This window comes from Monodon monoceros, unplaced genomic scaffold, assembly GCF_005190385.1.
Source record: "Monodon monoceros isolate NGI ecotype Baffin Bay Population unplaced genomic scaffold, NGI_Narwhal_1 Super_Scaffold_11, whole genome shotgun sequence".
In the NCBI taxonomy this organism is placed as follows: domain Eukaryota; kingdom Metazoa; phylum Chordata; class Mammalia; order Artiodactyla; family Monodontidae; genus Monodon; species Monodon monoceros.
In genome coordinates, this window is record NW_021703767.1 from 78236810 (window position 1) to 78256320 (window position 19511).

The 19511-nt window shown below is 41.7% G+C and overlaps 1 protein-coding gene and 1 pseudogene across 1 annotated transcript in view; one reads left to right on the forward strand and one right to left on the reverse strand.

Moving 5' to 3' along the window:
* The first annotated feature begins 1867 nt into the window (after positions 1-1867).
* LOC114890301 lies at positions 1868-3018 on the forward strand (annotated as a pseudogene).
* Positions 3019-11129: 8111 nt separating this feature from the next.
* Positions 11130-19511, reverse strand: part of TPRG1 (tumor protein p63 regulated 1) — a 110617-nt gene continuing 102235 nt past the window's right edge. The window contains 1 exon segment of the mRNA XM_029213728.1: positions 11130-11318. Within this exon segment, the coding sequence (XP_029069561.1) occupies positions 11130-11318 (189 nt within the window).

Here is a 19511-nt window from a genome sequence, read left to right on the forward strand (position 1 = left end):
AAATGGTTTCTATTACGTGGAAATGTACCCAACCTGATATAAGCAAAATGGAAGACGGCATCATGTCTCTACCACTAGGAAGCAGTGGTGGCTCTGTGAGACAACGTGTGAGAGTAACTGGATCACACCCCTACTCCAGATATGTTTCCTCAGTTATAAACTAGAAAGTAGTCTTGAAGCAGAACATGGAAATGGAATTCCATTTACTCTGCCCACTAGGAGGCATGTTCTTCAGCATCGTCTTTCAGGACCACCATGGAGAAGATGTCACAGCTGTCCACTTCCAGGTGATGCAGCAAATCATGCAGAGCCATCTATGAATCAGGCTCATTTTTCTTGCCTCAGTCTATTGATTGTAGGGAACTCTCCATGAAGCCATAGGTGTAGGTTGAGAGAGAAGAAAATGTAGTAGGAATAGGTACCATTGTTCACTTACTCATGCAGCTTGCTTGGCCCTCTGGACCTACTTGAGCCTTATCAGGTATATGTCACCTCCAACTGATAAGACAGTGCTGCTGTGTATGCCTAAACTTAAGACTTGGTGGGTCAGACTACATCCAGTTCATTATGGGCAACTTAGGCTGCACTGCAACTTGATGGTGTGTGGTCAAGTGTTCAGTCTCTGCTAGGGCCCAGGAGCAATCCAAAAGGCATACTGTTATCTAAAAGAATGGCATATCTTTGCTTAATATCCTAAGGTCTATCCAGTGATTCATCTGGAGGGGCTAGCCAAAGCTTCCCTGCAGCATTTCTATTTGCCACAGAGATTTTAAGCACCACTGGATCTACTGGGGATATAGCCCAAGTGACAAAGTAGCTTTCACAGCAGACTGGACCAGTTGCAGAGCCTTTTCCTTTTCTGTCCCCTACTCAAAACTAGCAGCCTTTGGGATTACTTGATCAGTAGGTTCAAATAGCAGACCTGAAGGAGATAACTGTTGCCTCTATAATCTGAGGAATCCCATTAAGCATGGTGGCTTTTTCTCAGTGATAAGAAGGCAGAAATTTGCCATTTCCCTTAGGAGGCGTATCTTAACATGTCCCAGACCACTGACACCCTGGAAAAATCACCAATGTGACTTTCAGTGATATAAGCCTCAGAATTTGGAGAGATTTGTGTCACACAAGTTTTGGAATACTTTCTACTTCCTGTTCACCTGGTTAGTTCATTACATGATAGCATCAGGAAAACAGACCAATGCCATGTCTTACAGAACAGAGAGGTGATCAAGTTTCCTGTTGACTAGAATATGACATAGGTTTAGAAGGTTGATGCACATTGCTGGTCCTAACACCTGGCAGTAAACTGCCACTGATGATTTTTAATATCAAGTAAAAAAAAAAACAAAACTTGCCAGATCTATAACTGGCAATACCAGGTGCCAGGGAATTTATTGTTTCACTCAAGCAAAAAAAAAACAACAACAAAAAAAACACAATTGGATCAACAATTGTAGTCAGTCAGCACGAGATTAAATGTACAATAATCTATTCTCATTCTGCATTGTTTCTAGACTTATAACCAAATTCACCTTCTAACAAATAAGTTAAAAAAATACTATTCATGAGAAGGTGCAACGTGCCCCTAAATAATTTTGAGGTTTTGCCAATTCATACTAACAGAAAACATGTATGGGAACTGATTCAAAGCGTATTAGATCTAGGTGGCAGCAATATAATGTTGGGACAAACAAAATGCTATTGATTAGAGGGCACCAGGATAAGATTCTGAATTCAATGTGCTTGAGTCACTAAAAATGGCTCCAACAGGGGGGCCTGGCGCAGGGTGCGCAGAGAGACACGCGGGTGCGGGGCCTGATGTGGAGGGACCCACAGTGTGAAGGTGGCGCAGAGGGTATGCAGGCGGATGTACTGCCACCTGCCCAGGGAGGCCCTCGCCAGGGCCTGCGCCTACAGGACCGCCAGGGACCCGGACCGGTACTGCCCCTCGTACAAGAGCCTGCAGTCCAGCAGCCCAGTGCTCCTGTCCCGGGTGCACTTGGAGAAGGGCACAGACTCAATTGAGCATATCGTTGCTGCCATGCAATGGGGCTTGGTCCCGTCTTGGTTCAAAGGAGCGGATCCTTCCAAGCTGCAGTTCAACACTCCCAGCTGTTGTAGTGACACCATAATGGAGAAACGGTCCTTCAAGGTGCCTCTGGGAAAAGGAAGACGCTGTGTTGTTTTAGCAGATGGATTCTGTGAGTGGCAGCCATGTCAGGCAAGAAGCCAGAGGCAACCCTACTTCATCTACTTCCCCCAAATCAAAACAAAGGTCAGAGAGCGTGGGTGCTGCATAGGGACCTGAGGACTGGGAGAAAGTCTGGGACAGCTGGAGGCTGCTGACAGTGGCCGGGATCTTTGACTGCTGGGGGGTGGGGGTTGGAGGGGGTTCTTGTATTTTTACACCATCATCACAGTGGGTTCCTGCAAAGGCTTGAACGTCATCCACCCCAGAAGGCCTGCCATATTAGATGGAGAGGAGGCAGTCTCTAAGTGGCTGGACTTTGGTGAGGTCTTAGCTCAAGAAGCTCTGAAGTTTAGCCACCCCACAGAGAACACCGCCTTCCATCCAGTCTCTCCCTTGGTGAACGACTCCCGAAACAGCACTCCTGAGTGTCTGCTTCCTGTCCACTTACTGGTCAAAAAGGAGCAGCGGCCAGAAGACCCCAAAACACTCCAAAGGAAGACCCCAAAACACTCCAAAAGGTAGAGTCAGATGTGCCCCAGTGGTCCAGCTGGTTCCTGCAGAGGAGCCTCCCCCGCCCCGCCCCCCCCAAGAGAGGCGGGGCAGGACTCCTTGAGCGACGCCTGAAGCGGAAGAAGGAGGGGCGGGGTTGCTTGGGAGGAGGTAGCACAGTGTTGAAGAGTTGTGGCTTCTTGGGGGAGTGGCTGTCCTGGTTGAGACCAGGAAGCCCCCAGTGGGGTGGGTGGGCAGCCTGGGAAGAAGAATGGCCACCGCCATCAATTCCTGGTGGGAGGGGAGGAGCTCTTGTGCCTACCGCTGTCTCCTGGTAGGACCGGTGGGCTTTCTCTCAGAGCCTGACCCTGCTGGCTGTTCTCAGCCTGACCTGACCTGGTGCTGTTGCAGAGGCCGTTTTCTGCTCAGCCTTTGGGCTTTTTCAGTCTTATTTTGGAATTAAGTTCTTAAAACACTGTATTTTTTCTGAATAAATTATATTTGATAAACTGTCTACATTTCAGAAAATGCTGCTGGTGGGAGGAATTCCAGATCTCACTGTTTTCTCCTGGCATCAGACCTAGGGAATGATTTTGTAACAAATGTGGGGCACTGGGATTTTCTGTGGACAAAACTGCTTTTTTGGAAACAATAAAAAGGCTTGGTGGGAGAAAAAATGGCTCCAATAATTTGCTTGGTTAATTGACTGAAAGGTGTACCCAGAGGAAGGGTATACGGAATGAAGTTGAAATGCTGGAAGGAGGTATCCAAAGGTTTAGGGAGATTGTGATGCTCAAGTGTATTTATTATGTAAGAGCTTCTCAGTTTCCCTCTAACTATATCCCCTCAGAAGATTCAGAGACACTTCCTTCACCAAGGCCAAGAGAAATACATTCGTGAGGGGAAACCCAACATTCTTAAACAGCTGCATTGTGGCTAGTCTCCATAGGCCAAAAATGACAGTGGGAATTATTGCCATTGAATTGGGCAATCTGCATTCAATGAAGATAATAGTATTGTGGTGAAACGGAGCAGGACCTTATGGTCCTTTCTCCCCCACGTCCTCTGCCTGCCTTTTGTCTGTAGAAAAACTTTAGCCAAAGAAGAACTTTAATCAGAGAAGTGAGAAAATGCAGAAACAAAGGAAAACAGTCAAACAGGACAATATAATAATAGTTTAGTCAGTAAGCAAAGTCAAGGACCTTTAGCTCCTCCTCAAGGGCTATAGATAATACTCTGAGCCATATCCTGTGGGCTGTTTTGTAGAGACTGAAACCCCTACCAGGTGGAAGAAGTTAACTACATGATGAGCAGACTGTAGCCATGACATTAAGCTGCCACAATTCCGAGAATTGACCTCAAGGAAATGGGAAGAAACTGACTCTGGAACTGAAAACTAACTGTACTTTGAACAATCAAGATGATGCTGGTCAGACCACCGCACGATCAAGCTCAAGACGACCGTCAGAGCTAGCTGTGCTGTTGCTGCATGTAGCCCCCTCCCTCTGCCTATACACCCCTGAATCTCCCCTTTAAAGGTCTTGCCCACTGGTTGTCAGCATGGGGAAGCTGGCCTTTGGACATGAGTCCACACTCCCCTCCAACCCCATTGCTAGCCCCTGAAATAAAGCAAATTTCCTCTCTACCAACCTTGTCTTTTTATTGGCTTTAGAGTGGCAAGCAGCTGGACCCCACTTTCAGTAACAGTGGGGTGGTAGATGCTGATTCAAGTCAGCCTTCTGTTTACTCTTGCTTACACAGACCAAATAAAACTTGGGTGGACTGCCCATCTCTTTTTGCTCTGAGGACAAAATGGTCAGCTGACCAATACCAAAGATCTCTATGGGGCTTCCCTGGTGGCGCAGTGGTTGAGAGTCCCCCTGCCGATGCAGGGGACACGGGTTCGTGCCCCGGTCCGGGAAGATCCCACATGCCGCGGAGCGGCTGGGCCCGTGAGCCATGGCCGCTGAGCCTGCGCGTCCGGAGCCTGTGCTCCGCAACGGGAGAGGCCACAACAGTGAGAGGCCCGCGTACCGCAAAAAAAAAAAAAAGATCTCTATGGAGTAAACCATTCTGATTACTGTACTTCTTTGGCTCAGCTGCCCATCATGGTAACAATTCCCGCTTTGTCCTCTAGACTGAAGACAGAAAAAAATCCCACTTAAAAATAATGTTGGTTGCCAGATACTATAGAAAAATAAGTCTGACACTGATTCAGGATAAAATATTAAATACATACTTTAGAAAAAATGTAACAAATAAATTTAAAAGTCAAAAGAGAAAAGCAGTGATTACTAGGAGCTAATCCAGGTTCGTTACAATTAATCCATACTAAAGTGGCCTCATTGGTTCCTTCAATGATATTATTAAATCAGAAAAATAATGTTATATATTATATATAGTATGAAGTTGACCATAAGCTTCATGGGAACAAATAGTATAATAAAGAAAACCTGGATTTCATTAATAACCGTACATTGGCAAGTGAAGAACAGCTACATTCTAACCTGCACTGGTCAGCCTATATTTGAATCGCCATGCCAGTGTTGAATACAATATTTTAAAAGAAATGTTAACCAAACAGAACAGTCCACGAACAAGGAGGAGTTCAACAGGGGCTATGGATAATCCAGCACATGAAGAACGGTTGTGGTAACTGGGGGTCTGTGTCAAAAAACAAAACTACTTTGTTGGGACAGCACCAGTAAGCTGCCTTTATTTGAAGTGCGGCCATATGAAATAGGAAATTGATTTACCCGGGGTAACTTCAAAGGAAGATCAAGGACCAAATAGGTAACTTTCCAGGGAGGAAGGTTTGGATGTAATATTTAGAAAAAGCCTTTAACTCACTGCGGTTGCTTGGCAGTAGAACTAGCTTCTGTAGGAAGCAAGGGATTCTCTGCCCTGGCAATGATTTTGCAGAAGCCGAGCCTGCATCTGCTGTGTGCTTTGGTTGAGGGCATTCCTGCAATAGGTAGGAGGTTAAACTAGATGACCTTTAGGGTCCCTTCCAATCTGTTTCAATAATTCCATAAAGAGTGAGCAGGGAATATAAAAGGAAGGAAAAGTAGTTCCTGAGATGCATGAGGTAGGCATTGTGGACAGGATGTGAGAGACGAGGTGGTAATTCAGAGAAATTGATCTCAACATACTCTCTACCCATAATGTAACATCACAGTCTCTCATATCTACCTAAAAACATGAGAGTTAATTAAACTGGACCTATTGTTTTCTCACCTCAAAGTAACTTATGATACACCGATTTAGATGACAACTGTGAAACACTGATTTGGATGATATGCCTTTCCCTGGGAATGGGGATATATGGAAAGAGCAGTGCCTAGGAGCAGGAAAATGGAAGCTTTAGAGTTTCATCCCAGTATTGCCCAAAACTCACCATCTGCTTTTTGAGGGATTTCTTGCAAATTCCATTTAGCTTCACTGAAAAGGAGACTTTGAGTTTACTACGAACTTTTAAAAATTGAGTGTAAAATAGCTCATCAGATACAAGATCTAGGCTCAGAAGCAACCTCCTGACTTCGCCTCTCAGATTTCATACTGCAGCCCTGAAATGAAACAGAGCTCGCGTTTTTTTGTCTTGGGTTTTGAGGTTAAAGGGAGGATTTCGCAGAGGATATCATAATTCCTCCCTGTGGCTATAGAATTATCCTAAGGGGTTGCTACAACTGAATGGAGTAAGGTAAGTACTGATCAAGTCTCAGTCTCTCCCAAGGCCTTAAACTGAGTTCTTCCTTAAACTCTGAGGAACTGGTATCTGTAAGAAAATCAGGAGGCCTCGTCCCCGAACTGCCTTCAGAGCACATTGTGGGAGGTGCAGACCAAAGGTGAGTTTACACATCAGTGACTAAAGTTTCCTGCCACTAAGCATAAGAAGTCACTCATGAGCAGCGTCCCTAAACCACAGCTACAGGATGTGGGCACAAGCCCTCGTACAGTTGTTGGCCAAAAGCCAATGAACATTCATCCCTGTGCAAATACTCAGGCTTTGTTGTTGTTGTTAACCTTTGAAAACCACAGGCATTCATCTCTCTCTTTCTTCCCCTTGGCAGGAGTCATCTTCTTTTCTCCAACTTGGTCTCCTGTGTGTAAAGAATTTCTGAGGAGCTTTTAAGCCTGAATTTAATACTTTTGCCCTCCCCTCTTTTGCCCCACAAAATGCCAGGCAGAGGTAAGGCTGCCTTACAAAATATCTGCCGGCTTCCGCAGCTTTGTTTGGGCTTTTAAATCAGATAGGACATTAGAGAGCTCCATGAGTGACCTTAGCCTTTAAGAAAATACAGGTAATTTCTGGAAATTCCCCCTGAACAAGGGTGACCTATTGTTTTCTCACGTCAGAATGAACACAGAAACTATGATACGCTGGTTTAGATGACGTGCCTTTTCCTGGGAATGGAGGTATACGGAAAGAGCAGTGGAGCTGGAATTGGAGATTGGAAGCTTTAGAGTTTAATCCCCACACTGCCAAAAGTTCGCCATCTGCTTTTTGAGAAATTTCTTTCCAGTTTCCAGGCCTTTGCTCTGTGTTCTGTGAAATGAAAGCATTAGATTAGATGGTTTCTTTGCTTCCTTAGCCCCAGGGCTCTATGAATCGGGCTTCCTTAGTAATGCTTCAGCAAAGGGACAATGAGAAGGGGGTGCAAGGCAAAAGATCCTCACAAACTGGCTTCTCTTTTCTGCCTTAGAGGCTGGTCAAATGTCAGCCTCCAAGAAGGCCCAACTGCCCACTGGGAGGCCAGGCGTGGTGATTCATGGCAGCTCCCCTTCCTGTCAAGTGTTAGAGAATCCATCAGCCTTGGTTCTGTAACCCCAATGCCCCACATCCAGGTACTGAAACACAAGCTGAACCTACTCCAGCATGGGAATGTTATTTTTAAATAAAAGAGATGGCAGATGGATGTTCCAGAATCTAAATCAACAGGAGAACTTTCTAACCATCAGAGCTGCCCAAGATGTATCAGAAGACTATGAGCAATCTGCCAATAGAATTGTTCAAATAGTTTCTGAACAGAGATTTATTGGAGACTTTCTAGTAGGGTTTCTTGAATAGACAAAGATCAGATAGAGAAAATGGCCAACGATGACATTTTTATGATGATATGCTTTGTACTTAATGCCTCTTGTATCAAATCTTATTCCCAGTCAGACCTAGGATGCCCCTTTGAGAGACGTTATTGGTATAGTTCAGATGATAGCCTGAAGGAAAAGCCCAGGTATACATATAGGTGTCCTGGTTTGTGGGTTGTGGTTACTTGTCAAGCTCATGGACAAGGAACCCAAGTGAGAATACCATGTGTCAAATGGGAAAGAGGTGGTCGGCAGGTCCATGGTGACCAAAAACAACTCCCAGAAGAGCTGAATTTAGTTCCCTCGGATGGTGTCCCAGTTTCTGCTGCCAAAGTGACATTGTACTACAGGCAGATACTCAATGAGTTTTATTTAATAAAATAATTTAACCTCATTTCATGGAATCATCACAAGGTCTTTATGAAGTAGACAAAAGAGATAGCATCGTCTCCATTTTACAGATGAGGAAATTAAACCTTAGGAAAGTTCAGGTAATTTTCCAGGGTCTCACATGATTGATTCAACTCTTTCCAAAAAAAAGGATGTATTACCTAATCGTCGACAACAATTATTTGGAGAATCATAAATTCTCTGGTTTTAAATGATTTTATCAATCATCCCTTTAACAATCCCTTTCACAATATCCACTTTATCTAGTCCCTACTAGTACACATCAAGTGATGGGAGACTCTTTCAAGGAGCAAAGCTTCCCATCTTTGGACATTTTTAACTGTAAGAAGTTCTTTCTTGTCTTAAACTGCCATCCAAATCCCTGAATCCTCTCATCCTCTGGTCATAATCCTGCCTTCTAGATCCCATTTATCAGTGTCTGGAATATCCCACAGGACAATCTGTGTGAAATGTGAAGACAATTCTTATGTCATCTCTGAGATCACTCTTCTAAACAACCTTGGTACCCTATTGGTACAGACTGACCTCAGGGCTAAGAGATATTTCCCTCCTCTCATCTTTTCTGATTTGCCCCATTGATGATGCTGCATTGTGTCCTTTCGAAGGTCATTTGGGAACAGTCCAGCCTAGGTTACAAGGGGAATAAATATGCAGAAAGAAGTCACTTGTCAGACTGATCCTTAAATGGTAACTCAAGAGAATGTGCTGGACATTTCGGAGGCTTCTGTCAACAAACGCCACTACCTTGAGGCAAATGGGGATTTTCGGGCAGTGGTGTTATAATAATTTGCCAATTGTGCCTGCTTCAGAACCACTGCCAAAACAATCCAACGACTTTTCATTCCACTACTGTTGACAGGACAGCTAAGGATTTCAACATTTCCTTTTACAGTCTGAAGAGAAGTTCCCTGCCTTGGGGACTATACCAATATTTGCCATCAGGAGGGGAAAAAAAGTGGGTGCTGGGAAGTGGAAAGAGAGGGAGAGAACTACTAATGGAAGTAAACAAAGATAAAAACAAAATAAAATGAGGGTTATTCAAAGTTCGGGTTTTGAATGCCTCCATCAAATTGATGTTTGTGAAATATCAGAGGAAATCTTTGAAATCGAGGAAGTGAGCATTTTGAAGAAAAGACTTTAGACTTCACACAAGCACCCCCTTCCCCCCCCTTCCCACCCCCCAAAAAACAGCTGGAATTTTTAACTTGAATACCAGCCAAGGTGTCTCAACTTTGGTTCTTTGGACAGGCAAAGAGCTAATTATAATAATGTTTACAGTGCTCAACATTAAAAGTTTCTTTTCAAAATAAATTAAAAATACAATAAAATTGAAAAAAAATTTAGAGATGAAAACAGATGAGATGACCTCCTGAGTTCTTCACAATTAGACCTAAGTCAAGGAGCGACAAAGAGGAAATATGAGAGAAAAGAAAATAGAAACAGAATGAGCTAGAAGAGTATTTTTGGAAACATTCTTCTTAAACTCCTGTGGGATCCATAGACATTCCACAGAGGCACTTCTGAGACCCAAAAAAGAGGAGATCAGTGGCATTTTCAATCATAGTGTTTCAATCATAGTGGTCCTCCTTCTATCTGTTTTACATATTGGGCAACTGAAACAGATTTCATTAGAAGGAAAGGTCTGCTGTTAAAAAAACAAGACATATGAGCAAACAAAAAAAAAAACCCTGCAAAAGGAAATGAGCCATTGAAAGTTCTTGAACAGGGAATGATATGATCAAATTGTGCTTTAGGAGTCTGGCAACCAAGTATAAAATGGATTAGAAGAGGGTCAGCCTTGAAGCAGGGATACCAATTAAAAGTGTATAACAAATATCCAGGTAAACAGAATTTAAAACATGATCTAATAACATACCTGTGAGAATGGAAAGGAGAAGGAGTATATGAACAGTTTTGAAAGGAGAATGAACTTTAAGTTTGACATCTGGGCATTGGGCACAATCTAAGTCACATACAGATGTGGTACTTCTATGGTCTGAACGTTTATGCCCCCCCCCCAAATTTATATGTTTAAATCCTAAAGCCCATTGTGAAGGTATTAAACAGGGGGCCTTAGCTTATGAGGGCAGAGCCCTCATGAATGAGATGAATGCCCTTATAAAAGAAGCACAAGAGAGCAATCTTGCCCCTTTACCTGTAAGGATATAACAAGAAATCTGAGCCCCAGAAGAGGGCCCTCACCTGACCAGGCTGGCACCCTCATCTCAGAATTGCAGCCTCCAGAACTGTAAGAAATAAATTTATGTTGTTTATAAGCCACCCAGTATGTAGTATTTTTGTTATAGCAGCCCAGACAAAGACAGACACTATATGGAATGTATCTGGCAAGAAGTTTAAAGACATCAAAACTGATGGATTTCAGGGATGATGACTGGGACCATTAAAACCCCATACAGAAATCCGAGATTTTGAAGATGCTGAGTATAAGTGGCCATTGGAACACTGATATAGATGATCAGCAGACAGAAGTGCAAAACTGAGTCTTAAACACCAGGGAGGAGAATATGGATTTGGAAGTCGTCCCCATAAAAAAAGGTAGCTAAAATAATATAGATTGAGACCCCAGTGAGAGAGAAGATCAGGATCAGAGGGCTGAAAATAAAGACCCAGAACAAGCCTACATTTAGAGGACAGAGAAACAAGAACCCAGAGGGTCCTCCCCAAGTTTATGATCAGGTGTTCATTTGTCATTCATTTGCCAACATTATTTGATGGGCTCAGGAGAATTTATTTTCTGGTTTGAAGAAATTTGATTATCCTTATATAAGGTCTGAAGTGTGCATTTATCAATCTAATCAAGCTTTTAGGTCCCCTAAGATACTGAATCTTCAAAATCATGTAATACTATTTAACAATAACTAATTGTTTCAGTCCAAAAATACGGTGGGCTGAAACAGAATCTGCAGTAATGATGTAGCTATGGATGATGTACTTATCCCCCCAAAAGAGTGTCAAAAACCAACACTCCCCGGGCAAGGGAATAGCCAAGTTTGTTGCAGTTTCCAGTGAATGACATCAGACCCGTGTAGGTCTCAATCAATCCCTTTCCTCTTCCAGATCCAGTGGAATCCCTGTGGGCATTCTGGATAGCTGGAACAAGCTTAGACATGAACCCGGACGACTAAAGAGGAGAAGGCACAGAGTTAGTGAATGCAGAGTAGGTCCAGAGACACCCCCTCCCCAGCCAGTGCTCACAATGGTTGACCACTCTCCTGGAGCTGCAGTTATTCTTACTAATTTTTTTTTTTTTTGCGATACGCGGGCCTCTCACTGCTGCGGCCTCTCCCGTTGCGGAGCATAGGCTCCGGACGCGCAGGCTCAGCGGCCATGGCTCACGGGCCCAGCCGCTCCGCGGCATGTGAGATCTTCCCAGGCCGGGGCACGAACCCGTGTCCCCTGCATCGGCAGGCGGACTCTCAACCACTGCGCCACCAGGGAAGCCCTACTCTTACTTCTTAAACAGAAATCGTATCTCAGAATTGTTAACATTGCTTCTGTTAGTCTTTTAATAAATTAATCCGTTAATAATGTACATAATAAAATTAGCTGCCACATCTTATTTTTCATTATTCATAACTTGTACAACATTAAGAAGTCAGTTTAACAAATATTTGCTGATAGTCTATTATGGATCAGACACCAGTCGGGTACTGCTGAAGATTCAAAGACAAGGGAGATATAGTCTCTGCCCTCACAGAAGTGACACTATAATAACATAAAAAATGAACTTGTGATGATCGTACAAAGTCCACGAAAATAAACAGCAAAAAGAGGCACATGATGCTAAAGAAACACAAAAGAGGGAGAAATCGTATGTGGTTAGAGGATTAGGAATGACTTCAAAAGGAAAACTCTTGAGACAATCCTTTAAGGGTTAATAGGGTTTCAATGGGTGAAATGAGGTTAGAGAGGGCCTATCTGTCAGCGGCTGTTCTTTCCAAGCCAGCATCCTTTCCTCCATTTGAGACTCTTCTTCCAATAAGAGCACCTCGATTTTCCTTTGGAGAGCCACATTCTTCCATTTATTCCAAATAGCTTAAGCGGAGCTGACTTTAGCACATGACTCAGTCCTAACCAATCAGAGGAATCCATTCCTCTGGTCGAGGAGATTGATTCAGGTCTGGGCACATGACCAATGTGGCTGTGAAACTGATAGCATCCAAGCCTGGACGTATTCATGGTCATTTTGTCCACACAGTGAGAACCTGACAGACTGAAACCAACAAAAGTGAAAGAACTAAGACATGGAGAGAGAGTAATTCTTCACAAAGCCATCTGGGTTACTGGATCAGCCTATCCTGAACTTTAAGTTAAATGAGTGAAAAAAAATTCCTTCTTTTGGTCAAATCAAGTTGAATTGGGTTAAGAGGAGGGTAATTCAGGGAGCACTGCAAACAGAGATATAAAGAAGGAAATGAATTAGGAAAGCTCATATCTTTGTATTTCCAATAAGCTCTTTTATATCCATTATTTCATTCCAGTATAAGCCTATCAGGTAAGTAAAAGAAGGTATCATCATTCCCGTGTTGGAAATCAAGACTAATAGAAGGTAAATGATTTGTCCAGAATTACTCCACTTTCTGCACCATGGTAAAAAGGAACATGAGGAATAAGGGCCTACTCACAGTAAGATCCAAATATGTTTCCTAGGCAACTGGCTTACAAGTCTAAATTAAAACTTTTAGAGTATATTCCAATATCAATCTAAATTATTAAGCATGTTCAATAAAGACACCATTGTTTTTCCTTTTCTCCATGAGGAGGCCAATCTTGGCTTTGAGGGACTAATACAGAATGACGATTCAATGAAGAATGAGAAGGCTGTAGTCTTTCCCCATAATCCCATTTTCAATATAGGTTTTATCCTGGATTCTTAATTTTATACCAAATTGCCCTTGGGCAACCACTTCTCCACTGGAGGCTTAGTTTCCCTGTTGGTAAGAAAAAGAATCTAAAATTTAGAATATGTCCATCACTACTATTTGACCTAACCTATAAGGAAAAAAAAGAAAGAAAAGCCATGCAAATAAAACTGCTGATTTACTTGCTCTGTGACATTGTAAATTCTCTTCTGCTTTTCGAGCCTCAGTTTGCTCTTTTGAAAAGATGCATTTAAATCTATGGTTTTGGGATAATATCAGAAGTTAAAAAAATAGTGACTTTATGATAAGCAACATAGAGTTTGCTAGAGTGCCTCAGTATCTGTGGGTTTTCAAAATAAACTAAGGTACTTGTCCCTCTACTTTAGTTCAAGTAATATTTACCGAATTAGATAATGTCAAACAGTCTGTTAAAAAACAGACTCACTTCTAAATATCACTGACTAAAGAATCCAACAGACAGGTAGGATTTTGCTTGTTTTCCATGAGCCTATAGTGACAAAAGACAGACAGAAGTTACCTCTTATTACTAGTTCCCAGTCCTAGCATCCTCTTTGAGACCTTAGAATGGATCTAAATATTAGCATCATTGAATGAAACAAACTATAGTCATGTAGCCTGGAGATTCTGGAAAGGAGGACATCATCCCTTACAGCAAACTCCACCAGCTCTTTAGTTGATTGGATAAGAAAGCCAGAAAGGGAACTTCCCTAGTGGTGCAGTGGTTAAGAATCCACTTGCCAATGCAGGGGACACGGGTTTGAGCCCTGGTCCGAGAAGATCCTACATGCCGCAGAGCAACTAAGCCCATGCGCCAAAACTACTGAGCCTGTGCTCTAGAGCCTGCGAGCTACAACTACTGAGCCTGCATGCCACAACTACTGAAGCCTGCATGCCTAAAGCCTGTGTTCCACAACAAGATAAGCCACCACAATAAGAAGCCCACACACCGCAATGCAGGGTGGTCCCTGCTTGCTGCAACTAGAGAAAGCCCGCGCGCAGCAACAAAAGACCCAATGCAGCCAAAAATAAATAAATAAATAAATAAAATTTATAAAAAAATAAGGAAAGAAAATACATCATCAGTATCTTAAAAAAAAAAAAAAGTCAGAAAGAAGTGTTCTTTCTTAAGTTTCCAGGAGAGAAAAGCAAAATCGGAAGAATAAATTAATAACATGGAATAATCAAGGTCAGAAGTGACCTTAGGTTTATAGATTCCAGCCACTCATCTACTGTTTAATTTGCCTACACTCATCCTCTCCAAGAAGCCACACCCCTCTACATGGACATACCCAGTGATATGGAACTCACTGTAATCTAACCATGTCCATTCCATCACTGCATATAGTGGGAGAAAAGTATGCTCCCTTGCCCTATCTGTTCCTGATGATTAGACTTTGGAAAAATCATTTAATCTCCCTGAGCCTTAGTTTACACATCTGAAAATGGGAAAATAATAATAATGATAACGATGGTAAATACCAACCTCATTAGACCCAAGTGCATTGCTCAAAAATATTTTTAAAGCATACTATTTATAGATATAAATATTATCACTTACAAGCAAGAACGATTTTAGCTTCCTTAGCCCTATTCCCTTCAGTTTCAGACTTTGAATACCATTTCTTTAATATGCATGATAGACTCCAGAAAGCACTTTTGTAAAAACCTGTGATATGCACTATTTTAAAATAATAAAAGTTCCCTAGATGCCAAAGGCTATATTAAATTCCACTCAGAAACCATGACTTCAAAAAATATGGGTTGAGCATCAAAGTACCTCTTCCAAGATATTTATCAATTATAAAGGGAAAAATACTAACTTTACAAAGGAGCAATATAGCATACCCCATCTTAGACAAGTGATCAAGGTTAACATCACTGGTAATAAGACATACAGGCATCGTGAGCCTGCAATATGAGGTAGTGAAAGGACACATCATTTCTGCAGTATCTGTGCCCCCCCAAAATCGAATTCAATTCAATCTAATCATGAGAACGCATCAGGCAAACTCACAGTGAGAACATTCTACAAAATAACCGACCAGTATTCTTCAAAATCACCAAGGTCATGAAAATAAAGGAAAGACTGTGAAACAGAATAAAGAGACAGAATAATTAAATGTAATATGGGATCCTGGAGCAGACAGAGGACATTAGGAAAAACAAAACAAAAAACTGATGAAATTTAAATAGGGTCTGTAGTTTAGTTAATAGTATTGTACCAACGTTTAATTTCCAGGTTTTGATATCTATATTATAGTTATGTAAGTTGCTAGAAGCATTTGAATGAAATCCTAATATTTAGGAAAGAATTTACGTTCCTCATTTTCAAAAGGGATAGAGAAAAAATCAGACTCAATAATTTTCATAACTTGTTCCTTAGAACACTAGATTTCTTCATAGGTTGGGTGACCATATAATTTATCATCCAAACCAGGATTCTTTTGAAAAGAAAGAAAGTGCTATTATTAATAGTGTTCAAACAACAGATACCTGAGGATCCGGGGAGAAGACATGGAAGAAAAGGTAGAAGGTAAGCTTCAGTCCCTATAATCACATCAATCAGAGCTGCTCGATTTTTATAGGTTTTATGTATTTGGGTTCTGAGTAAGATCTAATTTTTAAAAGTCTTTCCCTTTAAAAAATTTTTTTTAAAAACCCACTGTATTAAGCTTGCCTAAGAATCTCTAGCTCTGACAGTCTGTTCAATCCACAGAGATCTATAGTGCTCATTTTTCTTAACCAAGAAAAACTAAAAAACCAAAAATGAGTTTTGAAAAAACTCATTTTTCAAAACCAAGCTCAAATCCTATCTCTTCCACAATGCCCCGCCAAATAATCAAGGCAAAAATTATTTTTAATTCTGTTGCATTTCATGTATGCATCTCAAATATTTCATCCAGTTTTCTAAGAATTAAAGTCAGAAGTATGGCTGTCCATCTATACAACTAATCCAAGATTTCTCTACCTTGGAACTATTGCTGTTTTGGACCAAATAATTCTTTGCTGCAGGGGAGTATGTCCTCTGTATTTTAGGAGGTTAAGCAGCATCCCTAGCTTTACCCACCAGATACCAGTGGCACCACAACCCCGGGTATGGCAACCAACAGTGTTGCCCAGATATTGCCAATGTGCCCCAGGGGTAAAATCGTCTCCTGTTGAGAACCACTGAACTAAAGGAAGTATATAGCATGATGTAACATGAGTATTAAGATAAAACAGATCTGCTCTTACATTGCAGATATGGCCCTCTCTAGCTGTGTGACCTTGGGCAAGTTACCTAACCTCTCTGAATTTTATAGTTTCCTTTCTATAAAATAAGGCTATTAATACCATCAAATTCATAGGGTGGTTACATAGATTAAACTAACTTTAATAAACAAAGGGTTTGTAATAAGCTCTATGTGTGTGTGCCCACATGCTAATGTCTTTCAGGAAGGGTTGGGGAAGGTGAATAAGATAAGGCTGGAATTTGGAGTCATATTGCAAAAGCATTAAAGGAAGGCTTATTGCCAATAATGAATATTGTCAATAAATCATTAACTACATCATCACTGTCATCGCCGAACTATGATTTCCTCAAGTCCAAAGTGCAATTCATCAATTCACCTCAACATTTCCATGGTCAACACTCTCTGATTGTCAGGATGCCTTTTCACAGATCAATATATATCAGTTTGGGTTACTGGATGCCTCCCCAGAGTCCTCATCACAAGATTTATTTCATGAGAATTCTCCGCGGCCTCAGAATCAAAGTGCTGGAAAGAAAAGGTTGACACTATTTCATACTCAGTGAACTTGGCATTTCATTCGAGTCAGATGCACTTCATTTCTAGTCATTTCTGTGAGCCCTTTATAAAGAGGAGGGGCTGTGAAGACAGAGGGACAAGCTGTGCATTGAAGGAGGCAGACAAAAGGCCAAGTCCCCAAGCTGGCTCTCGAGCATTTCAAGCACCTGAACTCAATCTGTGTGACAGGAACGCGGTGTCATTTGATATGAATGCCACCAGCCACATACTTTTCTCTGAAAGCTTTTATACACCCACCCCTGGCTCTCTCTTTTATTCCAGTCTCAAAAACAGAGGGTCAAGTTTTAACAACTCCGGTTACATAGGGTCTGTGTGCCGGTTAGGGTAAAGTATAGCTGTGTGTGTGTGTGTGTGTGTGTGTGTGTGTGTGTGTGTAATGTTCTTCTTGACTTTACAGCGATTATTTACCAGCTGAGTGACTGGGCCCCTGGTTTGCTTCAGATGCTGTCTGCCAGCAGTTCACTGTCCAGAGTCTCAGTTTTCCTTATTACAACCATCACTTGCTTCCTGTTTACACTGGGTAAAGAGACCAGGTTTCATGCCTGCAGGCCCACGTTCTTTAGCTGAGCAGGTTTTCCAAGCCTTCAGGCTACAGGTTTCAGCCACCCCGTGCAGCAAGTGAAGCATGTTGGAGTAAAACGTCCATCCAATACCCAGCAATGGAAACCCCTTGGGAAGCCACACAGCTGAACAGAAGATAAACAGATGTTTATATCACCCTTGCACGTATTACTTGGAATTATCTTTATAGAGACACCATGACTGTGGGTATGTTCAGGCATACAGACGGAAAAAGGAAGATGCGGCAAAAGCTTTTTTTCCTACAAAAGGGTTGTTTCTACAAATCCTAATTTCCATCTTCATCCTGTTCCATTTTCCCAACCCTCCCCATGCGCACGCGCGCGCACACACACACACTTTAAACTCTAGCTTAAGTGAACGACTCTTTGTCCAAGAACATTTTATACACCTCTGTAATTTGCAGCTTCTAATCATGTTTCTTTTATTTAAAATGTCTTTCCCCACCTGCTTTGATGCTTAAATCACTCTTACCTTGAGTTTCACATCAAATGTTATCACATTTGTTAACTTAGGGACTTAACTGTTCTCTCTGCTGGGCTCTGATAAAAACTTTGAATCTCTCTATCAACAGTATTTGCACATTAAATTATAATTTGTTAATTACCTTTTTTGCCTTCTTCCTCTACACTATAAATGTCTGGGGGCAAAATCTGTTTTATTCTTCTTGCTATCCCAATAATTATCTACAGCATTGCTCAGCATGTAGTATTCAATGCCAGGTAGGTATTCAGTAAATATTTGTTAGGGAATTCCCTGGCAGTCCAGTGATTAGGACTCAGCGCTTTCACTGCCAGGGCACGGGTTCAGTCCCTGGTCAGGGTACTAAGATCCCAAAAGCCGCACGGCCAAACAAAATTAAAATAAAAAATATATAAATAATTAAATATTTGTTGAATTAATGTAGCAGGAAACCAAGGGGTTAAGAATATAAAGTTACATTTGATTGCTAAAACATTGGTTCACTTTCATAATTCCCTTGAAAATAAGGAGAAAGATGCCAGACAAAAGTAAAAAGTGTTGGTCTGTGAATCACTTTGATTAAGCTGTAGAGCATCCATGATCCATTCACTATTATTCTACAGCTCTGGGTTCAATCACTAGTTCCTCTCAGCAAGACTCCACACAGTCTAAGAATCCAGCAAGACAACGTGAAACCAAGGGCAGTCATCAATTAGATCCCTTGAACTAAAACTTGCTTAATAAATACTATTCTGTAACCTGCCTTCATTGACTAAGCTCTCTTTAATTGTTCCTGCAAATTGCATGCCCTCCAAGCTTCATGTAGGTTAGAGAATATATCGCAAGATTCCTTTAACTGCCCCCTATAGATAACACCTCTAACTTATGGGTGGCCAGAGAAATGGTGGCTTGAGTCGTTTTTCAGGAACATGGAGCTAGTCTTGTCCAGTTCAAATTGGTCGAGACCACCGACCGTTCCACTGTGTAAGTGTCCAGAGGAAGACCTTTTGATGTCAGAAGGCCAAAAACTCCACCCTCAGATTATACCAACAGCATCATTTCCTGAATAAGCACCCTAAGAAGAAGAATGTAACTCCAATACGCCTACACAGAACACAGATTACCTCAGGGTTTTCTTGCCTCCAATCACCTTTCCCCATGCCTCAGACCACCCTGTTTCTTTATCCTATAAATATCCCAAGCCCCTTGTCTTTGTGGAGGCTGACTTGAGATCTGTTCATCCATCTCCTTGCTTGGCTGCCTTGTGAATAAACCCTTTCTCTGCTGAAAACCTCGGCACCTAAGCGTTTGGCTTGCTGCCCATTGGGCAAACAAAACTGATTCTGTTACAAATGGTTAAAAGAGGAAAGATAATGCTAAAAGTTGCAGATATAAAGTGGATGAAACAATTGAGAATAATTAACCTTGGCTGTAAAGTATCATATCATATTATAGCATAGCAATGACTATAAACACAAACACACACACACAGAGTTCTTTCTGGTTTTTAACTATTTCCCTGATCATTTGCAAATTGTTTGCATGTGGAAATAGTTATTATTACAATACCTCAGTCAATTC